This window comes from Gopherus evgoodei, chromosome 3, assembly GCF_007399415.2.
Source record: "Gopherus evgoodei ecotype Sinaloan lineage chromosome 3, rGopEvg1_v1.p, whole genome shotgun sequence".
NCBI lineage: Eukaryota > Metazoa > Chordata > Testudines > Testudinidae > Gopherus > Gopherus evgoodei.
This window is the reverse complement of record NC_044324.1, coordinates 71,175,779-71,196,285: the sequence shown is the minus strand read 5'-3', so window position 1 is coordinate 71,196,285 and position 20,507 is coordinate 71,175,779. Positions and strand designations below refer to the sequence as shown.

General features: G+C 40.4%; 1 protein-coding gene across 2 annotated transcripts; it reads left to right on the top strand.

Annotated features, from left to right (window-relative positions):
- LOC115648337 (F-box only protein 21-like) lies at positions 1 to 20,504 on the top strand. 2 transcript variants are annotated; one of them, XM_030555788.1, is made up of 7 exons: positions 1 to 82; positions 4,407 to 4,577; positions 5,861 to 5,950; positions 8,334 to 8,404; positions 9,221 to 9,384; positions 19,494 to 19,604; positions 20,264 to 20,504. In XM_030555788.1, the coding sequence occupies exons 2-7, from the start codon at positions 4,453 to 4,455 to the stop codon at positions 20,357 to 20,359; spliced, it is 657 nt and encodes a 218-aa protein (XP_030411648.1). In that variant the 5' UTR covers positions 1 to 82; positions 4,407 to 4,452; the 3' UTR covers positions 20,360 to 20,504. The 2 variants fall into 2 exon arrangements, with proteins under 2 accessions (XP_030411648.1, XP_030411647.1); XM_030555787.1 differs by having other exon boundaries at positions 19,494 to 19,619.
- Positions 20,505 to 20,507: the final 3 nt, after the last annotated feature.

The window sequence follows — 20,507 nt, the reverse complement described above, 5'->3', positions numbered from 1 at the left end:
CCCGGACACGCAGCGCGGCCACAGGCAGGCAGGGCCTCCCAGCGAAGAGCCTTCCCGCCGCCGAGCGAGGCACCTGGGCAGCGTGAGTCTGTCGCGTGCAGCCCCTCACCTGGCTCCGGCCGGGCGGGCGGGCAGCGGCGCGGCTCCCCGGTGAGGAGAAGCCGGAGCCGGAGCTCCGGGTACCTGGCGCGCCTCAGAGCCGGAGCTGCGGGGCTCCGGGCGCGGGCTGTTTGTGCCACTACAGCGGCCGTCAGTGGGCGCGGGGCGTCGCCAGGGGCCAGGTCTGTCCCCCCGCAGCCCCCTGCTGCGGAGAGGGGCTGCCGGGGCCGCTGCCCAGGGGCTCTGGCACCTGTTGGCCCGGGCGGGGGCCGGAGCCAGCGAGGCGCGATTGGCCGGCTGGGCCGCGCGTGCCCCGGGGAGGGGAAGGCGCTTTCTGCTCTTTGGTAGCAGGTCCCAACACCACGTTGCGCAAGGGCTGTGGAGTCAGACTAATACTTTACCTGGGACAGAAAGAAAACCAAAAGAGCACAAGCGCTGAAAAGTATGGAGTAAAAAGGGGGCATACACACCTCGAAAAGAGTAAACAGTTTAATTCCGAGTGAAAGATTTGTAGCCAAAAAGACTCTGGAATAAAATCTTCCTTCTAAATCCCCACGTTTAGACTGGCGAGGGAAAGAGTCTCTCCCTGCTATCAAAAATGAACATGCTGGGGAGGCTGCAGACCATCTGTAAATTCCCGGCTCGGGAGATTCTGGGTGCTGCTTAATGAGTTGCTTGCTGCAGGAGGATACTGGGTTAGTTTTTAAAAATCTCAGTAGCTCTTTAAGTCAGGAAAAAACCCAATTGTATTTTGTGGATTATTACTGTCTTTTAAATTACCTACATTTGGGGCTCAAACTGTCTGACTGGCATTTTAAATGCTTCTGCTGCAGAATTAAACAAATATATCTTTTTATATGTAAAATGTGTTTTTTGTAAACTTTAAAAAAAAAGAGAGAGAGAGAGAGTCTTATTAACCAGGCTGCATGTGCTCCCATTCCATTTTTCATCTGTGGATTATCTGTGTAATTGATCTTCTTCAAGAATCAGTGCATCCCTTTCCTTTTCATACTGGTATAACCCTGAGATGTTGTACATGATCACATTCCCATTATTAACGGTCCTAGGTTTCTGTGGAGTAGAGAATGACCTATATTTAATGAATCAGGCAAATTTTGTGGTTACTGGTAAGATGTGTGAACATCTGTTCTGTCTGTTTCACTTGTGACTAATTTTGTATCTGAAAGGGTGTCTTCTCAACAGGCTAGTGCACCAAGCAGCTCAGCTGCTCTTCTGCCTGCTTTCCCTTCAGTATGGGTTCTAATAAGAATCTTTTTTCAGTAAGAGGTATTTACCCTGCTATCTTCAGCTCTTATTTTCTTAAAGTCAAAGGAACCCTTTGCCTCCCTTTTCAGTATGTGTAAAAGAGACTTATCTTCCTAATACTGGGAGCAGCCTGAATGGTAAGATTGTTGCTTCTGAAGATGTATTTGAGCTTATGCTAGGCCTTCGGTGTATCTATACTTGTGACTGTGGTTTCGTGCTAAATTGTATGGTGTCAAGTATCAGAGGGGTAGCCATGTTAGTCTGGATCTGTAAAAGCAGCAAAGAATCCTGTGGCACCTTATAGACTAACAGACGTTTTGGAGCATGAGCTTTCGTGGGTGAATACCCACTTCGTCAGATGCATGTATTCACCCACGAAAGCTCATGCTCCAAAACGTCTGTTAGTCTATAAGGTGCCACAGGATTCTTTGCTGCTTTTGCTAAAATGTAGTTAACTTCAGGCAGGCCTTTCAGGTATTTGAGAGCATGTAAATAAATAAACATCTTCATCTTCCAAAATTTCAATTTTTTTCTCAAAATTCCTTTCTTTCCCCTAATTTCCAAACTACTAGTATCTTCTAGAAGGCTACCTCCTAATTTTGCTTTTTAAATATACAGGAAAGCACTGTTGCAACAACTAGTGTAATTGTCTCTGGACAGTCTCTAAGCAAAAGAATAAATGAACACAAATCTGACATCAGGAATCACAACATTCCAAAACCAGTAGGAGAACACGTCAATCTCTCTGGTCACTCAATAACAGACCTCAAAGTGGCAATTCTTCAACAAAAAAACTTCAAAAACAGACTCCAATGTGAAGCTGCAGAACTGGAACTAATTTGCAAACTAGATACCATCAGATTAGGCCTGAATACAGACTGAGAGTGGTTGAGTCATTACAAAACCTGAACTTAATTTCCCAAATACTAATTTCTCCTTACTGTTACTCACACTTTCTTGTCAACTGTCTGTAATGAGCCGGTCTCTTACCACTTAAAAAGTTATTTTTCCTCTCTTGGTATCCTGCTGTTAATTGATTTATCTTGTTAGACTGACCTAACACTCGGTAAAGCAACCCCCATCCTTTCATGTATTTATACCTGCTCCTGTATTTTTTACTTCATACATCTGATGAAGTGGGTTCTAGCCCACGAAAGCTTATGTCCAAATAAAGGCACAAATAGTCTCTAAGGTGCCACAAGGACTCCTCGTTTTTTGTTGTTTTTTTTAACCAGAGACTAAATATCACACTAACAGCAATTGTCAATGCATTCCTGAGAACAGTCAAAACTAGGTTCCCAGCATGAAAGGGCAGAATGTTGCTATCTTGTCACTTGACTGTTTTACTGAACCTACAGACAATGTTTTTTTCCTTCAGAGCAGGATTCCTGGAGGCAAGGCTTGTTATCAAACAATGCTCAAGTACTGTTAATGCATGACTAGGGCTTGGGGGGGTTAGTGGGGGGAGGTCAAGAAAGGCAATTTGCCCCGGGCTCCGCTGGGGCCCCACGAGCCCTGGCCCAGTGGCGGTCCGGGTCTTCGGCAGCAGGTGGCCCTTCAGTGCTGCTGAAGACACAAAGCGATTGAAGGGCCCCCGCTGCCGAAATGCCGCCAAAGACTTGGACCGCCGCTGGGTGAGTACAAGCGCCGCAGCTCTCCTGCTTTGCCCTAGGCCCCCTGAATCCTCTGGCCGGCCCTGTGCATGACTGAAGACATTGGGCCCCCAAAATAATTCAGCTTATAAGCAGGGCTTTCTGCTGAATTCCCCAACCCTCCACAAACATTCTTCAGGAATTACAGCTTTCATCTTTTGGGTCATAAACCAGTCTTTTGCCAGGTATTTCCACAATTCTGACTTCCCAAATTGTGAACAGAGTAAATGAGTGCTAAAGTATTTAATAAAAGGACACTTTGAACTGGAATAGGAGCAACAGAAATAATAACTTGCCTGGCAGTATGGCATGAAGAGTCAGAAGAGGAGAATAATGAAACAGAGAAATGGAGTACATGTTATAAAAGTGACTCTCTTGAGGGAAAGAAGGGATGCTTAAATAAAGGGAAGAAGCTGTAGAAGAAGTAAACCTGTACACTGAGTATCTTTCGGGCAATCTTTCCAAAATCTCAGCAAGGAAGTTCTAGTTCTAATACAGAAAATTCTGATAGATGTTTAAACATAGTGCAGGCACTTGTTGGTTGCCAGATGAAATCCATCTCAGCTAGGTAGCATCCAAAAACTATTTCTTCATGTGTTTAAAGTACAGAGTCTTTAAGGAAAAAATGTTCCCTGTCAGTGACTAATGATTTTTCTACAAAAGCAATCGTGCATTTCTGGAGAGGGAGAGAGAATGTCTCTGAAATGAATTGATGGTGTCAGTCCTCTGCGTAATGCACTGATGTGACCATGACAAAAACACCATCGCAGCTGGCATTCTTGTATGTCCGTCTTGGCAAGTTACCATGTGTACATTCCAATATCATCCTAAAAGAAGACCTTTCCAGGAAACCATTAAGACAGGCAGGTCGGGTGCAATACTAAAGACCATAGTTCCACTGTCCATGCCGGAAATGTTGTGTCTAAACAGGACTTTTTTTCAGGGTGTTCCATGCAGCACGTCCCATAAACATTAAATTCACTTTATTATCTTTAAGGTAGTACAGGCAGCAGTGTATCTTTCTATTTTAGTGGGTATTGTAGATCAGGTTCTTGTTTGAAGTCTAGAGTGGATGAGAGGACATAACCTGCTGTTCTCTCATCTTAAAACCCACCCTCAAAAGGAGGAAAGGAATATATTCACAAGTGACCCTTCACTAGATTTTTATTTACATGGTGTAGTGAGGCTAGATCACCTTATTAATAAACTACATTGTGAACCACCTTTCAATGCAGGTAACTGACTTTGAGTGTAACTGAAGTATGTAATTGAAGTATAGTCCAAGGTGTGAAATATCTTGTGACTCAACAATATGTAGTGAATGGAATTTAAACACTGTGATGTTAGCAATCACTCATTTTTATTTATTTATTTATTGTACTTTTGCAGATTACAGAGAGAGGGACAGCATCTTTGAAGAGGTTTCACTCTTGGAATGCCTCAGATTAATACAGCTACAGTTCTGCAGATTTGTGTGCTGCTATCTGCACTTCCTGTACAGTATTTCATATCCCAGTGGTATGGAATGGACTCTGCTCAGCGCCTCCAAGTGACACAAAGGTTGTAACATCTTTTCTCCCCATCACATTAATATATTCAAAGCTAGATTTCTCTCTCCCTCCTCCCTTATAACACTTTTGTTCTGGAAGCTTGGGGTGGGGATGCCCTCCTGCCATCCTTACAAGAATATATTCAGATCGTATCTCATACATTTTTGTGTTTTAATATGCATTTATCAAGCAGTTTGATGTCCTACAGCATTTGAATAATAGTCTTTGTTTTTCTCCATATAAAACCTTGTGTGTATTGTCAGCATGGCTGTATCTCAATATGCTTCTGCCCCTGGAGATTCTAATAAGTGTTACTATGTGCTTAATCTCTTTGAAAGGTGAGAATGAAATGCTTGATTAATAACACTATTTTTCGTTTTCCCTTGTCTTGTTGAAACTTACTATTCAAATGTATTTCCTTTTGGAGTATGATTTAGTGCATTGGCCTTAGCAATAAAAATCAATGTAGTAGAGTGTGAATAATGACTTAGGACAGCAATCAAAAAAGAATGAAATACATAATGACAATTTTACTTATTTTAAAAAATTGTTGTTTACTAACAGTCACCACAAACATTTTCATCCTAAATATAAAGAAAAGGCTATGCTAATTTCAGGCATTGGTGTACCACTGATGTTTTAAAGTTGAGCAGCATGGGGAGAGATCTGTACAAGTGATACATAACCTATTTGCAATTCAAATATTAAAATCTTACTATTACATTGGTTATGGTATTGTTTCAAAACATCACTAAAGCCAAAAGCCTACCTGGATTGAACAGATTAGACTGTCTGTGTGAATGAGACAACCCAGACTTAAATTGATAAGAGAACAGAACACACCCTCATATTTTATAGCATGAGAAAACCACTAACTGTGAGGTTTAGAAGGAACTGTGTACAGGCAGGTTATTCCATAATTGTCCATTTTGTCATTTCTTTGCCTTCCTCTGAAGTATCTGGTGCTGGCCACTCTCGAAGAGAGGACTCTGGACAGGATGAAGCACCGATGGCAATTTCCTACAGTCAGAGTAAAGGCAGGAAGCATCTTGGCATAAAAATGGACTTCTTCAAAAATTAGGTGGTTTTTGGTGCAAGTGACCATTGAAAAATTATCTGCTTATTTCTCGATGTGTTTAGAGAACAGAGTCTTTATCAAATAAATGTTCTGTCAGTGACTTTTCTCTTTTTTTATACAAAACCAATTTTTGTATGTTAAATTTATGTAAAGCAATTTTATACAGTATACTGTCAAATGTTCACTCCATGTAACAACCATCTTTATTACTAAAGGATAATTGGCTATTGGAACAGCTTTATAAAGTCCTACTTGAGTCTGGACGCATGGACAGATCATCTAACGCTGTGTATATCAAAGACAAGGTAGGACATTACATATTTATGCTATAGTAAGTTTTACATTCCAGCTTCCCTATCTCTTGGCCTGTTTTTACTGGAGAGTGTGCTATAGAAGTGAAGTAAGAGTGATAAGGAAAAAATCTGCCATGGAAAATTTCCTCCTTTTGAGGAGGATAGTCTTGGGGTATAATTTCTCTGTTTAAAAAGACCTTTTTGCACTTACTTTGAACATTCAACTTGGGTTTGCCTCCAAACTGAAGATGAATCACAGCATCAATGTAATGTTTGTATTAATCTTCTAATTTAAATCTCTCAATCAGTGAAGCCAGTGGGATTACCCGTGTTCATGAAATGAAACACGTGCATAAATGTTTGCAGGATCAGGTTGGATCCATCTAAAATTCAATGTGCATGGTCATCTTATGCTGGGTATAATATTTCTATGTGATTTGATTGTAAATCAGGCAAAGCGTCTGGGCAATATAAAGGTTAAAAATGAGGGAAACTTGCTGTTTGGATATCGTCTAATCTTTTCTGGATCATAATTTCAAAGTGACATGGCTTAAAAACTTCATTTTAATGTCTTGGCGAAGATTGGTGCCTTTCATTAGTTTGGGGGCATTGTGGGGATTTAGTTATTAAAACTAACTTCCATGTTTGTTTGGAACCCTGCAGAGTTCTTAACTCGTGTATTTTTATTAAGGCTTTATAAAGGGTCCACGCAGAGTTCTAAAACCCACTACTTAGACCCCCGAGGCCTAGAAAATTCACAGAATTAGAGCTTAGCATCCCTGGAGGTTTCTGGGGGAAACAGTCTAAGGAGAAATGAGCTCTTTGCACAGCCTGCAAAAGTCCACAAAGACCCCACTTCTCACCAACTTTCTCTGACCTAGTATAGGACTCCAGACACCCTATATCCAGGGTCTCCCACAGTCCCAAAAGGACTGCATTGAGGATTATTTAGCCCCCATAATATGGCTCTCTCTTCTTAATACCTTTTTTAAAAAATGATCAGTTCTTAGTATTATAAAAACTAACACTTCTGGACTTCCCAAACCTTCCATATTGAATGCAATTTCACCTAGCAGATCAGGACACTTACACTTCAGTGTTTGCAATAGAAAGTGTTTGCTAACCTTAAGCCTTCACAGAGTTCATTCAGATGGAGATTTTTGTAGGAACCTGGTGGAACTTGCTCCTACTTCCTGTCAAAGCAGGATCTGGGAGGGGCTTAGCAATGACATATGGAGAGGAGATTCTGCAAGCACCTATACGCACTTGGTATTGACAGAGAGCTGGCTGACATACATGGGAAAAGATCCCAAGTGGTGTCTGTTGTCACAAACTTGTTAAAATGCCATTATCTTATAGAGTACAGCTGTAAATAACACTGACAACAAGGGCAGCAGAGAGATTTGAACCACCTCACTGTGCCCCCACAAAGTGTGCGTTGCAGTAGTCTCCGTCTTCCTAGTCCTTCTCCCTTTCACAGCAGCAATAGTAAAAGGAGCCAGCTCTTCTTTTTTAAAATATCACCCTCCAACCTGAAATTTAAATGAAAGCCACAAGCCTTCTTGAGCTATGACTAAGATCTAGCATAAAAGGGAATCTGCATTCACTGTAGCCCTAAAGAAAGGCTTTAATTTAATTCAGTTTTTGATTGTTCCTTTAAACCATGTTCAAAAACTTGTCCTGTTGTGTTTATATAAACTCTTATAACTCAGCAGTATATCTTTGGTTTGAGCTGTAACTTGGCATTCAACTTAGCGTTGGTCAAGGTGAACTCTTTGTTCAAATATTTAAAAGGGGCAAAGGACTCTTGTTTTACCACATTGAATTTTAAGGACTTAAAAGTTTTGGTACTTATCTACTTAGAGGATGGGAACTATTAGACTAGAAAATGGTTTAACTCCATTTGGCATTTTTAGATAGCTTGCATCTTAATTTGCAAAAGTACAACACTGGGTATGGCAACTACTTGTAAAACATATTTTGAATGCACATACCAATGTGCCTTCAAATGTTTCCATATACAATTTACAATATGCACCACAGTGTGACTCCAAAGGAATTCTGTATCATATCGTCTCTTCTGTAGAATACCTGTTTGTCTTCTGTGTTTGTAATGGGGAGATCTAACATGCAACTGTGGAATTACAATGTCCAAAGTGGATTTCCAATGCATAATATTTATACTCTCTTGCTCTCTTTGAACAAATCACTTTGTCTTTTACAATGTCCAATAAGATTCTAAGATTGTCATTCGCTTCAAACTGCATTGAATTTTGTATCAACCATTTTGCAACATCACCTGATTCAAACAACTTTATCCAGTTTTCCGATTATTATAATCCAATCCAAATACTAGGATATTAACAAACTTGTGTGATCACACTCATTGTTTTAGGAACTGGTACTATGGAGAAAAGAGAACTCTAGGTGTTGAAGATGAAGAAGAAATCCATGCTTATTTTGCAGGTACTGGGGAAACTTCATTTCTAAAAAAGACTGCAGTCTTCAGTCCTTTTGACCTTTATTTTGGACAGTTTCAGAGTGTGTATGTATGTGTTGCTAGACTAATCTCCTAAATGACAAGCAGAGGCCATCTCTCACACTTTGCTAAAAGTGTTCATATGTGCTTGTTCAGGGAGCACTGGTGTCTAAAACATCTTTGATACTCTCATAGCTGTTTGATTTATGACTGAACTAAAACAGAAAGAGAAAAGGTACCATTTTATCAGTCTTCAAACTCAAATAGCTCTTATTTTCTTCAAAAATCACGTCTGAACAGAGACTGAATGAAAAAAATTCAGGTAGAAAGCAGCTTTGTTTGTTTTCAGTTAGAAAGGAGAGGGTCACAATTAAACACAAAATAGATAAACTCATATAGCCTCAGCTATGGAGTCTGAGTACTGAGTAGTCTGTAGTACTGTAAAATATTGCATTAATTAAGACTGAAGAAAACAAATACTTGTCAACATATTTATTTTGTCTTGATGATTTCCCAAATCCCATTAATTTAATTCCAGGATACAACATAAAATATAAATAAATATTTATGAAATATTATTATAAAATCCTCAACAAATGCTGTTTGGTTTCAACAACAAACTAGCTGTTTGCGCTAAAGACTGTTAGTCTTCATACTCCCAGTTTTACTTTATTAAAGTAATCTAATTGCCCAATCTGTTTGTTTGTCACTAGATGTCCAACAGAGTAAAGTCTATTAAATGTTTGCTATTGTACTTGATCAAACACTTTTTCCTTGATAAATCTGTTTTCTTGTTTTACTAGAATCAACTCACATTCACAGTCCAAAGCCAGAATCTGTTCAGTTTAATGTGGGACAGGTGATAGTACACAGAAGATTTGGCTATTCAGGAGTCATTGTTGGCTGGGATGTAAAAGCTAGAGCTCCAGAAGAATGGCTGCAGCACAAATATCCTCCAGATAAACAGGTCTGAAAATATTTAACTCAGATAACTTATTCCTAGCCTCCCTTTTTTATATACTATGACTTTACATGAAAGTGTCTCAAAGCCAGACGCCAGAAATGAACATTGGTTAGGACATTTATGCAAGTCAGGGAAGACTAAAACCATTGTAGTAGTTCCTACTATCAGATGTATAGAATGTTTAGCAACTTCCTAGGTAGCTATTGGTCTAGTGCCAGAGTAATGGCTAAATAGCAAAAGAAAGGGAAAGACAAAAGCAGCAGATGCCATCATAGAATGGTAGGAAAATCCATTGTAAAATCCCTACAGATTAGATGGCAAACCCATTGGGCTCCAACATCAGTATTTTTCAATAGAATTAATCAAATTTTAAAAGCTGCTTGGAGAGCATAACATAACAGACGTATGCGTCTCCAATATCTGACTATTTTGAAACACATATTTCTCCCTGATTTTATTTGAATAGTTAGAGGAAGGAAACCTGCATAACTTGGCAAACTACCATTAAGTGGACACATAATTGATTAAATGACCTCAAAAAAATAATAACTATTAATGGAACTATGTCAGATTGGAGGGACATCTCAAGTGGGGTTCTACAGGGATCTGATCTGGGACCGGTATTTAACATCTTTATTAATTACCTGGATTTAGGAGTGGAAAGTTTACTGATCAGATTTTCAAGATGACACAAAGCTGATGAGGGTAAGGGAGGTTTGCAAACACTTTGGAGGATAGCGCTAAAATTCAGAGAGGTCTTGATAAATTGGAGAACTGGGCTATAGACAACAAAATGAAATTCAATAAAAACAAATGAAAGGACTTAGGGAAGAAAAACCAAATGCACAAATACAGAATGGCACTGCTGAGAAGGATCTGGGAGTTGTGGTGGATCACAATCTCAACATGAGTCAGCAACATGATTAAAAAAAATGCAATTTTAGGTTGCATTAACAGACGCATAGCATGCAAGTCATGAGAGGTGATAGTACTGCTCTACTCGGCATTGGTTAGGCCTCAGCTGGAGTAGGTCACCAATGTATAGAAAGGATGTGAGAAACTGGAAAGAATCCAGAGGCAAGCAACAAAGATGATTAAAGAGATGGAATGCAAGCCATATGAGCAAAGACTGAAGGAACTAGGTATGTTTAATTTGGAAAAGAGGACATTAAGGGGGGCCATGATAGTGGTCTTCAAATTACTGAAAGACTGCCATAAAAAAATGGAGAAATATTGTTCTCTCTTGCCACAGAGGGCAGGACAAGAGGCAATAGGTTCAAAGTATAGTATAGTATAGTATAGCAGGTTTAGATTAAATCTAAAAAAACCCTTCCTAACTGTAGAAACAGCGGGACAATGGAACAGACAGTCTAAGGAGGTGGTGGAAGCTCCTTCACTGGAGATTTTCAAAGGGAGGCTGTATAGCCATCTGTCTTGGATAATTTAGATACAATCAATCCTGTATCTTGACAGGGAGTTAGACTAGTTGACCCTTGTGGTCCCTTCTAAACCCTGGGGTTCTTTGATTCTATAACTACTTTTTGCTTTCATTAAGAGTAATGGAGTAATCTTGACATTACATACTCAAGCTACATAAATATGCTTTCCTAGTGTAAGTAATATGACTGGAGCAGTGGTCCCCAACCTTTTTGTGGCCCGTAGCGCATTCATGTTTTCAGAAGAGTGTGGCGGGCGCCAACAATTTTTCAAGGCTTATTTTGTATTTGTATATTAAATAATATGAAAAACATCATATTTAATATTCTTGCCACTCTGGGTTGAAATAATACGTACGTTGTCTTTTATTTGAACCACTCATTTTGGAGCAAAATGTTAAAAAAAATAATAAAGTTCAAAACACAAGAAAACAGCGGTATCAGTGCAGGAAGAATACTCACAGACAGGGCTGGCTCCAGGCACCAGTGGAGCAAGCAGGTGCCTGTTTCAGCATATGCTATGGGGCAGCATTCGGTCCATTCTGCAGAGGTGGAGTGTTTTTTTTTTTGTTCTGTTTGTTTTTTGGTGGCAGTTCTGGGCAGTGCAGGGAGAAGCCTGAGAGAAGCTGCACAGCCTGCAACCCTGGAGTACTCTGTCCCCAGCAGGCGGGGGGCCCTGGCATCTCTCCCCTGCTGGGCACTAGGTGGGCCCCGTGTCTGCCAGGGACAGAGAGCACCAGCGCCTGCAGCCCTGGAGTTCTCTGTCCCCAGCAGGCCCAGGGCCGGAAAAAGCTGCAGCCCAGCGCCTACTGGGGACAGAGGGCACCGGCGCCCAGAGCCCTGGAGTTCTCTATCCCCAGCAACTGCAGGGCTGTGGCTTCTTTCCCCTGCTGAGCACTAGGTGGCGCACATAAATGCCCTGGTGGGCACCATGGCACCTGTGGGCACCGCGTTGGGGACCACTGACCCGGAGGATCAAGAACTTGACTAGGACTCTAGAGGACCTGAGTTCTAGTTCCAGCTCTGCTACTACTAACCTAGGCCAATTACTTTTTGCCTCAGTTTCCATATATCAGTAAAGCACTTAGAGATCTACTGATGAAAACCATTATATAAGAGAGAGCTGTTGTCAGTTTTAAACCATAGTAATTTGTTGATGCCTTTCTTCTTAAAAATGTGTTTGTGGGGGGTATTTTTAAATCAATCAGCATAACTGTGAAAGAGTAACTAAGAATGTATGATGGCCAACTTCAGTAAAAACCAAGGGATTTAAAATGAGGTAAAAGAAAACTACTGAAAATTCAGACATCTGAGTACGGATCTGAATATTAGTATTAGAGATCACAACATCATACGGATGTTTGACACTTCATGTAGAACTGGCACAAAGTTTATTTTGTAATGGATCACTTTATCAAAAAAAAAAAAAAGGACAGTGCAAGAAGAAGGGAGAACACCCTTCTTTGGACATATCCCACTCTTTTGACAGTAGCACTGGTTTTGAGGCTGTGAACCAGTCAAATATTAAATAGAAATAGTTTTGTGCTGCTAATATCCATGTTGTGTTACATCTAACTTCCTCCGGCAGGGCACTGTGGTGCAGAGACATGCCGGTTCTGTGCTGCTTTTTGTTTGAGGATGGGGGTAAGGGGAAGAGTTGTGCTGGGTGTGAAAAGGGGAGAAGACAAGGGAAGAATTACTTGCTAGCTTTTTTAGGAAAGCAGCACAACTCTTGACATGGGATAAGGCTGCCTGTCTTGAGTATCGTAGCCAAATAAGTAGCTAAATTTTGCTGGTGATGAAATCCTTACTTATATCAGCCTAGACCTATCTATGCAGTCTGTACCTTAGAACATGAGGAAATAGGGTTGCTCAGAATTCTTTAAGATGCTGATATTCAGAAAAATTCGGACTATTTTCTAACTTTCACTTTTAACCTAGTATTTCACAACAAAAAGAGGAATAAATGAGTCTTTTGGGAGATTTGGTATATTTTAAACTTATTGAAATCACAAAAATAAACAAATAATTGAATTGTGGAACTCTGGATGGGTGGGGTTCTGTGGCCTGCCTTGTGCAGGAGGTCAGACTAGATGATCAGATTGGTCCCTTCTGACCTATGAGTCTATGAGTCTATGATTGCAGAAGTGGAAATACAGCTCAACCACATAATTCACACATTTAATTCAAAATTTGATACACTGAATTCTGTTTCCATGATCTGCACAGATGATAACAGTCCCTCTAGCCTTTTTGTCTGCCACCAGAGCAGAGCATGCTGCGGCAGTATTGATTGTTTAAACGTCAATAGTTATGGATGTCATGACACACTAATGAATTACAATTCCTTTCTTTAATACACTGCAGTGTATTTAAAGGAACAGTGTCAGCTTAACATGTTATATGACCTATTTCATTGTGTTACTGATTATTAGGACTGAGAATTTTTCAAATCCAATTTTCCTATCGCTGCTTTCAGCTACTCTGAAACTGTCTTCATTGTCCAAGAATAGATTGTGTTTATTCAGTTTCATTTTAAGCGCTACACTGTTTGGGTTTCAAAACTGTTTTTGTTGAAATTCTTAATATTGTGAAACATTTCTATTTAAACTTTTATACAGCCTGAGTCTTCTGGTTTATTCTGAAATGGGAGGTCAAATTTAAGGTGATAGTGTTGCTGTAATTATTAGCATTAAGACAACTTGAGATAATTTATTAAATTATCCTTAAGACATGTCTCACTTTAGAGAAAATTTTCAATTTATATTCTGGTCATTTCATAGAATCACAGAATATCAGGGTTGGAAGTGACATAAGGAGGTCATCTAGTCCACCCCCCTGCTCAAAGCAGGGCCAATCCCCAACTAAATCATCCCAGCCAGGGCTTCGTCAAGCCTTACTTTAAAAATCTCTAAGGAAGGAGATTCCACCACCTCCCTAGGTAACCCATTCCAGTGCTTCACCACCCTCCTAGTGAATTTTTTTTTCCTAATATCCAACCTAAACCTCTCCCACTGCAACTTGAAACCATTACTCCTTGTTCTGTCATCTGGTACCACTGAGAACAGTCTAGATCCATCTTTGGAACCCCCTTTCAGATAGTTGAAGGCTGCTATCAAATCCCCCCTCACTCTTCTCTTCTGCAGACTAAACAATCCCAGTTCCCTCAGCCTCTCCTCATGTGCCCCAGACTGTTAGGGTGGGTTAAATTTGGAGAGAAGCTGCTAACAGAAAAATTATCTGGTAAGAAATTTCTCATTCTGTTGCACAGCTTTTCTCCTCATTTATTACTAATGAGAGGTAGAGAACAGTGAATCACAGAAGTTGGGGGAGGAGGGAAAGGATAACCAGAGTTAATTATAGTAGAATAACAGGCAGGAATGAAAATCCCTATCCATCCCCCCATATATAGTTTTATAAACTAAGAAGTTATATGGGAACCAGCCCAGTAGCACATAGCCATGTTTCTACAGTGCTTGGTTGTAAGGTTCCAACTAAATATCCTGGAGGAACTTTTGTCTAGCTGAGATCACCAGCACTTTGTGATTATTATATTTGTATTACAATAGCCTATAGAGGTCCTGGCCTCATTGTGCTGGGCACTGAAGAAACAGAGACAGTCCTTGCCCCAAAAGAGCTTTCTCAGAGATATGCTCTAGGAATTATTTTGGGGAAGTTTTGTGGTCTGTGTTATACAGGAGATCAGATACAAGATGATTACTGTCGTCCCTTCTTGCCTTGGAACCTGTGCATCTATGTTTCCTCTTGCACCAGAAACATAAATTTGACCAGATCAATGAATGAAATATCCTGGTTGAGTTCTAAATGGCTACCAAACTGTAGCAGAGGTTAATGGCGAATCCATGAGGCACACTTCTATTTTGGTGCCCAGGCTGTTAACCGTAGGTGTTCCTGGTCTAATTCCCTGCTTCAAGCGATCTGGTGTTTTCTGTAGACACAATGTGGGATTCTTAGATATCTATCAAGTCCAAAATGCCATCTGGGCTAGTGGAGGACTAGGAAGAGGACTTCAACTCTTCCTTTTCCTCCTTTCTATATCCTTTATATGAACCCTCTTGAAAGGTAGCAGATTTTTTTTCTGTCCATTGTCACAGAGAAACTTTGACCTCTGGTTACTCCCTGGTTTTGGACAGGACATAAGCTCTTGCCTCAGTCATAAGCCAGCCTCTAATGGCAGGTAAAAGGAGACTGCCTCTGTGAGTCCTGTAATTGAGGGGTTGCTTTCACCTTTTACTGATACAGTTGATACTGGCCACTGTCAGACAGGACACTGGATTTGATGGAGCACTGGTTCAATCCTATATAGCCATGTTTGTGGGGTGCTTTTGTTAAAAAAACAAACAAACTCACACATCCTGATAGAGATGTCAAAACCAACTGAAGGAGATTTTGGAAGTTTGTCTTCCAAGTATGAAAACAGCAAGTGAAAATTGGTTTTTCAGCTTGCTTGTACTACCCAGAAAGGGACATTCAGGTGTGATCTGAGAATGACACCTAATTTTGCACTGTGCAAAGTGCCTGGATCTTTGTCCTCAGAAGGAAATTTCTGCAGGTTCATTTTGAGAAACCTACTCAGGATTAAGCTGGTACATGGCACCAACAATCCTAGTTATTAGAAATAATTGCCTACTGAGGACTCCTCAGGAAATGATTGATGCAATGAAGTTTTGAGTCTTTTCAAATCTTTACCATTATGGTAAAATTACAGCCAAATCCATGTCTGTTTTGACTGCTGAGTGAGCAATGCTCTGCACTGGGAACAAAGTCTTCTCTTTATTTTGAAGAACCGATAGCTATGAATCCTTTCCAGCAGCAGTCCAGTTATGAATGGGTCTATTTCTCTGGACAGGGTACCGATTGATTGGCATGTTTATGCCTGGGTATAGGTGTGTAACATGCAACCTGTTTCTTGCTGTGATTATTACCAGCCACTAAAGACTCTGGGTGTAGAGGGTGAGTCTGAAGGAAGAGTCTTTTGTACAAGAATTGTGAGTTCTTGCACACAAATACTCTCTCTCTTTATCACAGTGAGGATTTTGTTGGTTTCTAAGTCTAAGTCTAAGTTTCTTTGGGAACTTCTGCTCCAGATTTTTCCTTCTGACAGGGTAATGGTCCCTTCTTGGATACCCTTGGTGTTAGTAGCAACAAAGAGATTGCTGTGCTGGCTTTGATAGTGAGGGCTGCCGCCTCTCTACAGTCTCAGCTACTAATTTATTTAATGTTTCCTCCACTAGCGTTTCACCCGTTAAGTCTGAATGCACAAATATCAGTTTAGGATGAGTGATGGCTATTCATCGGTGAAACATGGCTTCCTTATAACCACCAAGTTAGAATCCATTGCCAGGATGGGCAGTGATGGTGTCCCTATCCTCTGTTGCTAGAAGGAATAGGCAACAGGGGATGGAGCACTTGATGATGACCTGTTCTGTTCATTCCCTCTAAAGTATCTGGCACTGGCCACTGCAGAAGACAGGATACTGGGCTAGATGGACATTTGGCCTGACCCACTGTGGCCATTCTTATGTCCTTAACCTGAAACATCTCACTCCAGTCAAGGATCAGACCCCTAGATAAATCACTTGTTTGCTATGAAATTGGCTTTCCTTACTATATATATGAAAAATGTTTGGTGTATGTGAGGCTTTGAAATTACTGTGCAGTCTGCCATTACTCTTATGGTCTACGGGGTCTTTTGGAAAGAAGAACCCTTCTGAAGTTGTGACTGTCTCTTTCACTGGTGGCACTACTGCTGCATCAACAGCAGGCTCCCAACATTTATGAATTTTTTTGTATTTATATTCATATTTTAGTTTAATATTTAGTTTAATTAGATGTCCTTGTTTTGATCTTAAAAAACTCTCAAAAGAGGCATCAATAGAAAATATCTCTAATAATGCTTAAAAAGGAAGATATTTTATCAATGAGTTTGCAAGCCACTGCCATTCTGTTCTGAGAAAGTCTTGTAGGTTGCTTTGGTGGTTTGTTGTTGCTCTTGGTGTTTGGTTTTGTTGTTGGGGCTTTTTTGTTTGGTTTTGTTGTGCATTATGTACAAAAACCATCAAAACAAGTGGTACTTCTTCCCCTGGCTGTTTACAGGGCAAAGGTAGTATGTTATTCAGCCTGGCATAGGGCCCGCACAACAGAAGAGGAGTACTGGTAAACGTACCAGATTGTGGAAGGAACTTGCTGGATGTTCCTGGAAGCCTGAGAGGCTGTCAACCTGCTTCCCCAGGTTGACTAGCACCCAATTAAGTATTATAGGAGCAACCTAGTACCACTCAAGGCTTTACTTAGTAAATCTGAATGATTTTGAAAATGGGAAGGGATTTCTCATGTACGCCTCTGTAATTCTGTGAATGTGCAGCTTTGTGGGGTGTAGAATCCTCATGTAAGCCTGTGTTCTAGTTACAGACTGCCTGAAGTGCCCCTACAGCAATGGTTCCCGAACTTTAACAACCCGTGAATCCCTTTCACTAAAACATCAAGTCTCACAAACCCCCTTCTAAAAATGAGTCTTTCCAGAGATTTTCTCCTTTACCTGAATATAAATTATAAAAGCAGTGATCGTGGAAATATAAAATTTGTTTTTATGACATGCTTATTACACACTATTTATTATTTATCATTACAGTATTTTTATTACATTATGAAAATGGCAACAATCTTCCCAGCTCTCACTTTCGTAGCTTGTGTCAAGGCTCCTCTGTTTCATCGAGGAGTATCAGATGTGAAACAGCATGAAGGTATTTAAGAAGCCAACTCAAAGAATTCCTCCTACACAAGCATTCAGGTCTTGAGCAGTCCAGGCAAACAACGCACGTTACAACAAAGCTTAAACTTGTTCTTCATAATAATTTTATAAACAATACCAGCTGCCTATTTAATTTTAAAAACAGCAAAAAATATCCACCTCCCTTTCCATTTCTTATAAGGAATCTTGAAGTTTAAATCTCCTCAGTGTGATGGATATGCTTGCTTTGATCTGCTTAGCTCTTGGAAGTCCAGGGGCTGTGGGCTACTGGCCCCATGCTGCCCGGGGTTCCTAGGGACAGCTCTGGCCACCCTTAGGGAATTTTTTCCCAAGAACGCCCTAACACAAAGCCCACTTTGGGAACCATTGCCCTACAACTTTATTGTGGAGCCACCTTGTGGAGCTGGGGCGGGGTGGAAAGACAGACCCTTTTCCCTGGCAGAGCAGGGGTTTATGGCTGATGATCAGAAAACACAACTCCCATTCCACTGCTGCCTCAAATCTCAGCCCCTTTCCCTGGCACAGTGAGGGTCCTTGGGCTGAAAGCCACTGGTACAATTTGCATTAACTGCAACCTGAGGCAGGGCTGCACAGGACCAGGTTTCTCTGCAGGATGGAGGACGGGTATGGAGCATCATACAGAGCACTCAAAGACTCGATGTAGGAAAAAAACATCAGCAAACACTCCCTTGGGAGGAGAAGGCAAAAGAAGGGTTAGACACCTGATTTTCACCCCACTTGTTTTTTAAAAATACTAATTACTGCCTTGCAAAGGACACACTCACTTTTGCTTCTCTGGAACCCAAGACTCTAGAATTTGCAGAATTTACACAAGTGTCATGAGAATCCACTGACTCTCAATGGGAGGAATAGGAAAGGAAAATGTATAGAAGCTCTACTTCTTTCCCCGGGTAGCTGAGGCCCCATGTCCGTGTGTGTGGCCTGGGGGCAGCGGAAAGACTACTTAGATCCTTTCAGGGAGTTTTCCCTTCCAGCCCCAGGTCTGTTGTGGGACTTACTCCCTGAACAGGCCCAATAGCTTTCTCCTCATCCTTAGACTCTCTCCCTGAAAGCTCAGTAACTCTGGACTGGGCTTTTCTGTGTTGGAGTTGTGGCTTCTCAAAGCAGTGCGGGGACCCAACATACCAGTCCAACTCTGAGCCCCATACCCTAGCAGTGCGAGGGTCATCTAGCTGGGAACAGGCAGGGCATAATTCACCCTCTGTATAGTCTGTAAATGCTGCCTCAGATAGGGAACCCCACTTAGAATTAAGACAAGTGTTTGCAGGACAGCTCATATCAGGCCTGAGTAAGGGCAGAGACTGGCAGAAGAACTGTAGAAGAACTCATTTGGTGGCCTGAGCTGAAGGGTGGAGATTAGTCCTGAAGCTTCCAGCAACAGCACTGGACTGTCCCTGAATTGCATAGGTGGGGGGCAATAGCCCATTAGTAATGAATTTGGAGAGAATCTGGTAACAGAAAATTGTCAGGTAAGAAATTTTTCTTTCCTTAGCAGTTCTAAGTCCCTTTTTCTCCACTTGAGGCAGCACAGATGGGACTAAACAAAGTCTGAGGATCTTGTCCTTTGTGATCTTGACTTTTCAGAAGTGCTTCAGGTATGCCAAGGAGGGTTTTATCATATGGTTTTAATTAATGTATAACTATATTAAATGTAAAATAGAAGTTAATAGTGATGAAACTTGCCACAAAATAAAAGCTGCTTGCCTGTATAAAAGGTCAAGTATTTCCACAAGGCTAACTTGTTACAGGACTCTCTTTATTTTTTTCTTAAATTTTGATTTAGGGGGATAGGACTTTGTCTGTGTCTAAGGGAATTATTTCTGAAGTATAACATGTTCATGTGAATACTTTCTTGTGACTTATTTTTATTTGTTCTTTTACAGGGTCTAAGAGATACTCCTCACTACCGAATTCTTATTAACCAAACCAACAGCTTTGGCAAGTCTACAGTTTATATTCCTGAGGAGGAGATAACAATTATTATGGGATTAGAGGTAGTATCTTTCTTTGTAAGCGTTAAGTCCTTTGTAATTTTATCTTATTACCCTTTTGTAATCAAAAAGGTCTTTGACCTACTCAGTATAGAATAAATATGTCAACATTCTGAAATGGTAGAGAATGGTCATAGGAAAAGCAGATATGCAAATGTTACATAAATTGTACAGGTGAAAATGGAATGATATTGCTATACTTTTTTAATACATATCTTCAGTGGGTATAGAATGCTAATAATCTTATTTAGGTGCTGCCTACTTTCACCTTCCTATGGTCCAGTTGTTTGACCTTGAGATTTTCTAAAATATCAATTTGGTGTCTGTTGTGAACAAGTTGTTGCAAAAGATGGGCTTTGTTTCTGGATTCCACTGACAGTCCAATTTGGACAAATCACTTAGTTTCCTTATCTCTAACTACCTGACTGAAGAGAGGCTTATTTGTAAAAGTGCTCTGACCTCTTGAAAAACTAAAATATATACAGTGTACTTGTACATGCTTTTCTAAATTTTAACTTCACTGAGTTTGTGCCACAGAAACAATAACTAACAGCTATTCAAGAGTTTTTTTAAAACGAATATTAATAGCTACAGTACAGCTAAACCACCAAGCCTTTTTCAGTAATGTTGTTACCAATCAATTTGTAAAATTCTTTCTGCAGATACGCAATCCTGATCTGACAACTTACTTCAGTAGATATGATGGATCTAAATACATTATGCAACCATGGTTGAGAAAAATCTACCCTCATGACTGAAGTATTTAACATTATATGTAAATTGTGCATCTGATGTACAACTGCGCCATACATTCCTTTTTTAAACTGGGACAAATGGAAACCAGGGTAAAACTGATTTGTAAATTGTTTCACTAAAGAAATAAAATTGAACTTCTGCATAAAACAT